At 47.9% G+C, this 8,146-nt stretch overlaps 1 protein-coding gene across 2 annotated transcripts; it reads left to right on the plus strand.

Annotated features, from left to right (window-relative positions):
- Nucleotides 1-251: 251 nt before the first annotated feature.
- On the plus strand, nucleotides 252-4,975 carry NHLH2 (nescient helix-loop-helix 2). 2 transcript variants are annotated; one of them, XM_023222762.2, is made up of 3 exons: nucleotides 252-434; nucleotides 843-1,170; nucleotides 3,004-4,975. In XM_023222762.2, exon 3 carries the CDS (start codon nucleotides 3,012-3,014, stop codon nucleotides 3,417-3,419), a length of 408 nt encoding a protein of 135 aa, XP_023078530.1. In that variant the 5' UTR covers nucleotides 252-434; nucleotides 843-1,170; nucleotides 3,004-3,011; the 3' UTR covers nucleotides 3,420-4,975. The 2 variants fall into 2 exon arrangements, with proteins under 2 accessions (XP_023078530.1, XP_023078531.1); XM_023222763.2 differs by lacking the exon at nucleotides 252-434 and having other exon boundaries at nucleotides 645-1,170.
- The last annotated feature ends 3,171 nt before the right edge of the window (nucleotides 4,976-8,146 follow it).

The raw sequence follows: 8,146 nt of genomic DNA on the forward strand, positions 1-8,146 counted from the left end.
TCAGAGGCTAAGATTTCTATCATGAACTGCTTTCAACTGTTATATTTCATGGCACAGATTCAGTGGGAATCTGATCTGCTAAAATATTTGGGCTGTGAAAACTCCCACACTGTGACAGATGTCAAGTCCAATTAAGTGACTCATGTCCAGGTTTCTGTCCAATAGGATTTCCCATTAAATATCAATTTAGGGGAAAAAAATTCCATCCCCCTTCCTAAGCCTTTATCTCTTCCACCATCTCCAGGCTGAATCAATTGGTACCAGGAGAGCCCAGAAGCCACACACGCATCTCTGCCTCTTTGCCCTGGCTCTCCCACCCTCTTCCCGTCTTTCTCTGCTTCCTTGTCACTGTTACTCCTCCAGGAGACGTTTACTTTTCACCAACCTTTCTCCAAGCATCTCCAAGCCACTGACTATATATATTTTGCTACAAGGTAAAGAGAGGAGGGGGTGGGGATGGGGGATACAACCAAACCTTGAAAGACTTTGAAACTGGAAAATAGGTGTCTATTTATACAACATACAAGTAAATGAGGGAAGAGGCAACCTTAGCTCCGAGTTACAGTATTGTGTTCCTGGGAACTGGGGAGATATCAACTGAACAAAGCCTTATCTCAAAAAAAAAAAAAAAAAAAAAAAAAATCACTTCTGAGCAAGATCACATCTCTGTCCTGCACTTCCCAGTTTCTGCTCAGCCGAATTAAGGGAAGGAAAGGCGTCCGATAGGAGCAGAATCTTATCTTAACCATCTTTCTTATTGATTATTCGCGCTATTAGAAAGTGGAGAAATCAGCCCTTTGATGTGATTGTGTTTATCTCTGTATCTCTTTTGTTATTTTTAGAGACCTAGAAGAGGAAAAAGGCACGAGACTTTTCAACACATCGTTTAAAAAAATCAACAACGAATTTCTTGAAATGTTTGAGAACAATTAAAAGGAAAAAGCGTTTTTTTTTAAAATTATCAACTAAGTGAACAATCATTCATATCGTCTACATCCTGAGATATTATCGTCCCTCTCTGCGGACACCAGCGAGATGACAGCTGCTTTTTCATTTTTGAATGTAATAAATATTTGCTGCTTTTAATATTTTCCGGAATCTCCCCTCGCTATTCCCTGGCATTTTAACTCTAAAGATTGGAGAACAGATTATCAAAAAGGCTTTTGCAAGGTAAGACTCCTTTAAATAATTTTTTTCAGCTTGAAATAAGTTAGATTATTCATACTGCATTTATAGATGCAGGTCATTCCATAGTTAAAGAGATAAAGCGCATACACGACATACTATTTATGAATATTTTTAAAGATCTGGAGGAGAATTTAACATACTTTGAGGGCAACCCAGGAACTTTTTACCAGAACGACAACTATTTAATGCTTATTGTGATTTTCCATTACTCGCCTATTTATTTCTGCCCTTTCAAGCTGACTGTGTAGATGCAAGTTGTTCTACTCATAAACGTACCCGAGAAAAGCCCGTAGGGAGTCACAGGCAGTTCACTGGGAGCATTTGTTTTTACTTTGCCATAGAGGACCTGATTTCCTCGCAGGGAAATTAAAGCTGTTTTGGCCCAATTTCGCTCCTCAGCAAGTTCGGTGCTGGGAACTGATCACGCATCCCCTTGCTTTTGTTTCTCTAGAAGCAAACCCTCCTATATGTCGCTGACGCGATTTCCCCCGCGCCTAGCGTCGCTTTGGCTGCCCACTCCGGGGCCCCGAGTTCGCAGCCTGGTCCTCACTCCCGACGCCCGGGGGGCGGTGCGTGCAGCCCCCGCAGGTGCCTTTCTCCTCCTACCGCGCCCTTTCCCGAAGCCCGAATTCCCCCGAAGCCCAGCGGTTCGGAGTGGCCCCCTTCCAGAAGGCGCGCAGTCGGGGCCGATGCTCCAGGCGCCCTGGAGAAGCCTGGCCAGGTGGCGTTTCCAAGAGGGCACAGTATGAGGAAGGCTAAGCACCGACATGCCCAGACTTAGCCAGGCCATCCGGCGACAGCTGCGGGCTACAGAGCTCCGGTTCTGGGAGCGCCCGAACTTTGCCTGCAGAGATGCAGCTCCCGCCGGGACAGCATGCTCGGCACCCGCTCGTCCCCGCCCGCCCTGCCCCGGGCCCTTCCCTTCTCTTCCCTTTCCTCTGCATCCTTTCCTCCCTCAGCGGCCTGGCTGCCGGCATTTTCCCGCAAGGTGGTCGCCAGACTGCCGGGCGCATTGTCTGATCCCACGTCGCCGTGTCCCTAGGTCCCCTATGTGTGTGGCTGTCTGCGTGACAGATGGTGCTCCGGGAGCCTGCGAGGCCATCGGAGTCAATTTTCTTTTGAAAGGCTCCGCCACGTTTGTTTAGTCATTTCTTTATGATTTCGGAGAAGCGCGAGGGGTCCAAGAAGGCTTCCCGCCCCCAGCCGCTGGCTCTCCGCTTGCGCTACGGGATGGAGGTTCCTGACAGCCCGCACCCCAGCGCCGGGCGCCCCCGGCGCAGCCCCAGGCCAGCGCCAGGCCCTCGGGAGCCGCGGCTGCCCGGTTGCTTCGCCGGAGGCCCTCGGGGCGAGAAGCACACTCCGCGTCACACCGCCCCCATGAAAACCTAGATGTATTCGTTGTTCGGAATCACTCGTTTATCTGGGAAGGGGACGAAGGGAGGGAGACGGAATAGCGCGGTTGGCATTTGGCCGGAAGAGGCACAAAAACCCAGTCGCGACCCCATATGCCTACGGTCGTCCCCAGGCCCCGGGCCACAGGCCCGCCGTGGCCGTCGGCAAGTCGAGGTGTCGGGTCCAGAATGCGGCCTGGGTCAACCGCGCCCCCACCGGCTCCCGCGCCATGGGGACGCGCGGGGCTCGCGCCCTCGGGCCAGATCCTCTCGGCGCCCTCCAGCGTCGCGCGCCGGCCTGCTGTGGGGAGGGGGCCCGGGCCGCGCATCCGCTGGGAGGGCCGGCGTGGTAGGCCTCGGCCGCCATCCTTCCAGCAAAAGACCCTGATTTCTTTTACTGATTAATTTTCCGACCCCTCCTCAGCCTCCAAAATGATGCTGAGTCCGGACCAAGCCGCAGATTCGGACCATCCCAGCTCGGCGCACTCGGATCCGGAGTCCCTGGGCGGCACGGACACCAAGGTGCTGGGCAGCGTGTCGGACCTGGAGCCGGTGGAGGAGGCCGAGGGCGACGGCAAGGGCGGCAGCCGGTCCGCGCTCTACCCGCACCCGCAGCAGCTGAGCCGCGAGGAGAAGCGCCGTCGCCGGCGCGCCACCGCCAAGTACCGCTCGGCCCACGCCACCCGCGAGCGCATCCGCGTGGAAGCCTTCAACTTGGCCTTCGCCGAGCTCCGCAAATTGCTGCCCACGCTGCCCCCGGACAAGAAGCTCTCCAAGATCGAGATCTTGCGCCTGGCCATCTGCTACATCTCCTATCTCAACCATGTCCTGGACGTGTAGGGCGGGGTGCGCCGCAGGGGGCCGCCTGTCCGGGTGTCCGCGAAACGCGACGGATCCGGGTGGCCGCCGCTGGGGTGGCGGAGGCTGCGGTGGTCCAGCGAGACGGCCGCCTCGAGAGACTCGGGCCAGGGAAGAAGCTCGCTACCTGTTCTCTCTGGTCACAGGGCAACGAGAGAAGGTTTCCGACGCAGGCAGGTGGGGTTGTCTGGCGAGCCCGGGGGCTTGCAGGGGGGATTTTTCAGGCCAGGAGAACCTCGTGGAGACACCCGAGATTGCCACCTCTGGGGCTCCCCAAGGGTTGTTGCAGGAGACTTTGAGTTCTCCTATGTTCATCCGCCACAAATCTTAATGTGTTGAAAGAATGAGGGCAGAAGTTCAGAGTATGCAGGCTTATAACTTTAGGCTATCTGGAATTTTTCTGGGGAGGAGGAGAGAGGAGGGATCTCGCCCATAGAGATGGAAGGCACAGAAAGGTGCGACAGGAAACTTTCCTTTCTGTTGTGAAAATAAAGGTTATATTAGAATCCAAATAAACCCTGAATATTTAGTAAGGTTAAAAAGACAAATTGAGAACAATTAGACACACTGTGGGAGGGTTTGAGCTTGGTGAGATTTTGTCTCCAAGATATGACACCAAGGTAGACAGGAAAATCCATATTTAAATGGAAAATTTAATATCTGATTGCTTTTGCAGGCGAAGTGCCCCTTTATATATCCAAAAACATCTATTTGTGACCTTAAACATGTGGACCCATAGGTGCAGTTAGAAAAAGACAACCTATTTTTATTTATGTTAGAAGGAGTAGAGTATTTTTTTCAAGACATTTATTTTTCAGAGTGGTGATACTTTTACTTTGGATACTCTGTGCCAATTTATTTATAGTCAAGTGTTTACACTTTTTCCTGTGGAATAATTATGTCTAACTTTTTACGTGTTTGTTGAGATTATACTGTGGTCTTTCTTTCTGCTCTAATTATATTGCACTTGTATAACAAATTTCCCACTTCTCCCTGTTTCTAAACATATTTTATATATTAAGATGTTTGTTCTTGAAAGGTTCTTTTGTTGTGAGATCAGCAACACTAGCACTTCACTATTATAGTTTTTTAAAAAGTGTGTTATTCTTATCTGTAGTTATGTCTGAGAAGTCCTTTACAAGCTGTTTATAAGGAGAGTAGCTTCTTTGTGTGTGTGATGTTTGTGCGTGTGATGAACTTAGGAAATTAAGTTATTTTCCTAAAAAAAAAAAAGAAAAAAAGAATTCAGAACTACTTTCCTCTGTGACACCAAAAAGAAAAGTCTATAACCTGAAAATGTTTCATGTTCTCTGCTGTGAAACTCTTAAAACAAGGAGTGTATTTTAGAGACAAGGGAAAAAAACCACATCTGCTATCCAAAGATTTTAGTCTTTTTCAGGGTTTTTTTGTGTCTCTGTTGCTTTATATAATGCAATATTTTGTAGTGAAAATAGATATAATCTGGTTTCTATCTGACGAGTTTTTCATATCTCATGAATGGTGCGCTGTTTTGCATATAAATAAAGGTATCAAATAAAGTCCTCTCTTTTATTTTAAGCACACTGTCTAAAAATAATGGACATGTTAGCCGAGCATGAAATATCTTAATGGACTCAATTCCTTAGAAAGAAACTGGTAAACACAACAAAATCTTAACATCAGCATATTTCTGTAGTGAAATATTTGATGCTCAAATTTGGACATGGATCAGTCCCATAAATAGATGCCCTGCATATGATGGTGACATAGATCATTCTACTCTCAATGAGGAAAATAAGTATAGTGTTTATATAAAATATTACTTGAATTGTGGATTCTTTGCCTCTAAAAGAAAGCTTAGTAATTCTCTAACCCAGCCTCTTCAAATTAGAGTTGGGAAACTGAGGCCCAAGGAGTGACCTGCACTAAGACATATAGCTATTTAATGGCAGTGAGAAGAAGGTCCCTGATACGATGACTCTCAATCCTCATGGCACTTATTAAGAACAAGGTGTCTATTACTATTGTAATACTCAAACATCTAATCAGTACACAGATACAAGACAGGGCACCTGCAAACAATAAAAAAAAAATTAAGCCCTGGACCAACCTTGAGATACGAAGAATGACATCTGCAAAAACCTGTGGCTAGTATAAAAATGCGAAATATATTGCTTACAAACAGAAGACATAAATGACTTAAAAACTATATGTACATATGCATATATAGAATATTATGAACTGTGAGTCTATATCACACCAAGTTTCAGAGTAAATGCAGTTAGATGGATACTAGGCCTTATAAAATGTCTGTGGGATTGCTGGTATTCTTCACTTTTCACCTAGGTGTCTTGTTGTCAGCTTCACAGATACCTACTAGGTAGGACCTCATCCTCTCCCTTATATGAAGGTGTGTAGTAGGAAAGTACTTCCTAGTGTGTGAAAAAGAACAGCACCTTCCGTTGCCTTGTATCTGGACAATGTCCTGGTCACTAGAGCAACCTGCAAAACACATGAGCACCTGTAGGCCTTCTCACCTCTAGGCAGTGTGGAGGGATAACTACTCCTAGTTCTTATAGCACTACTCTATTATACAAGAGAATAATTAGCCCTGCTCCTGTGCCAAGGGTATGAAGTCAACTTCTAACCTCTGGAAACCTTCCAAGTGCCTCTCTTTCCCAGTTTAGGGGCCCAGCTTCCAACTGACCAACACAGTCCTCCCATTCACCTGTAGGAGGAACCTATTGATACACTCCCCTAGACAAAAGGTCCTTGCTTTGGAATTTGGACAAAGGGCAGCATCCCTTCCTATCTACACAGTCCGTGTGATTCCAGGAGAGGATCTTCACAATTCATTTCAAATCCAAAGCTGCTGAGCACCCTCCAAGAGAGACAAGCATGGTGGCAGTCTGCTAGACCAGAGGGTGACTGACACATCCCCTGAGTGTAGCGCAGACACAGTGATTATTCACCCATCCGTGAGGTCTCCATTCTTCTTTGAATGACGATGGTGAGCATTCATTCTTACATTCAACCGTTGTTTATTGAGGACCCACTGTGTGCCAGGCATTGTTCTAAATGTTGAAAATAGAGTAACACATGAGACAAAGTCTACTGGAGAAAAGCAGTATGCTGAAGCAAAAAAAAATTAATTTTAGATAATGCTAAATGCTATGAAGAAAAATAAAGCAGGGTAAAGAATAGAGAATGGGGTCTGGACGTGCTGGTGCTGGGTAGCATTTTAGAGAGAGCTATTGGAGAAAGCCTCTCTGAGGAGATACATTGGTACCCTTGGCCCAGAGACTTAGGCCTGCTGGACCAGCTTCTACAGTTGCTGCTACTGGCACTGCCTTTTCTTTTCTCATCCTGTTAAAATGTTCTGAGTGCTCATGCTACCAAAACAGCCGGTGCAGGTCACTCACCTTTCTGCAGCTGGCCCCAACCTGTCCTTTACCCCGAACTTGGTCTTTCCCCAAACAGACCCAGAACCACATGTCTTCCTGCTGTCCCTTCGCCTTCTTCTCTCTGCCTGCAGCCACTCAACAACTTGCCAGGCCATTGCTGCTCCCCAGAAAGCATAGCCCCAGCTGGCCCAGCAGACAAGGCTGCCTGTGCTGAATATTTCTCCACCCAAATGGCCTTCCCCTCACTTCTACCACTGCCCGAAAACTTCCAGAGAACAAGGGCAAAAGTACTGGGCAAAACAACCTTCCTATCAAGGAAGAGGGGAAGAGGAGGGGCAGTGTATGATGGGATGGAATGGTAAAGGAAGGGCCAACTGAGGAGAGAGGAATGGGTAAGGAGGGAAATGAGACTGGGTGGGGGTGGGGAACTCTGGAGGGAATCCCCACTTCCCATAGGAATGCTGTTTGGGGGGCTCCCTCCAGTGGCCCTGTCCCATGAACACATGTCACCAGACCACTATGACGAGGTGAGTAGGCAGAACCAGTCTCTGTGATGCTGTGATTTATCCATCTCTCCTCGCTGCTGTCTCTGGCTGCCAGTTTTCTTACTGATGTTTGGGGTGGAGAGAATTTAGCGGGAGAAGAGGGTCAACTTAAGAGCGCACAGTCAATACCCTTTTCCATACTTTGATGTGCTATCTCATTTATCAGTATTAGTAGTAGAAATAATAGCTAATGTAGGTTGAGTGTGTACTATATGCTTATTAAAGTGCTTCGCAAGCATTATCTCCTGTAATTCTCACACTCACCCAGTGAAGTAGGTACTTTTATTGTCTCCATTTAACAGATAAGGAATTTGAGGCTGAAAGAAATTAGATGGCTTGCCCAGTGCCCAGAAGCCATGTTTATCAGTTTATCAAAGTGCCTGCCCCTGCCCATCATACTCTAGAGTTGTCCTTTTATAGAGGGGTAGCTGTGCCAAGCACACACCCCCCCTTTGGCCCCTGCACTGCATCTCTCCGTCCATGTGCCTAGGGAAAGCGTCAGCTCATGCGATGCCTAAGGAGTGCTGCATCTGCAGTGCACACGGCTGCCCAACCAAGGGGACCAGTGGGGGCCAAAACCAAGCCTGTGCTCTGTATGCCAAGTCAAGCATGTGCCCTGGCTTGAAGGTGAACTATCTGGAGGAAGGGGAGTATTTTTCTACTTTGCAAGAAAACACTATAGGATAATGGTGGCCCTGTGACAGCTCCCCTGCTAGGGCACTGTCATTCACCACCACACGGGTGAGGCTGGCTCCATCCACACTCTTCTGCACTTTCCAGC

Source organism: Piliocolobus tephrosceles, chromosome 1 (genome assembly GCF_002776525.5).
Source record: "Piliocolobus tephrosceles isolate RC106 chromosome 1, ASM277652v3, whole genome shotgun sequence".
Classification (NCBI taxonomy): Eukaryota; Metazoa; Chordata; class Mammalia; order Primates; family Cercopithecidae; genus Piliocolobus; species Piliocolobus tephrosceles.

Bases quoted from the DNA above. Each gene is read 5' to 3' on its own strand.
- NHLH2 (XM_023222762.2), top strand. From the start codon at position 3,012: ATGATGCTGAGTCCGGACCAAGCCGCAGATTCGGACCATCCCAGCTCG.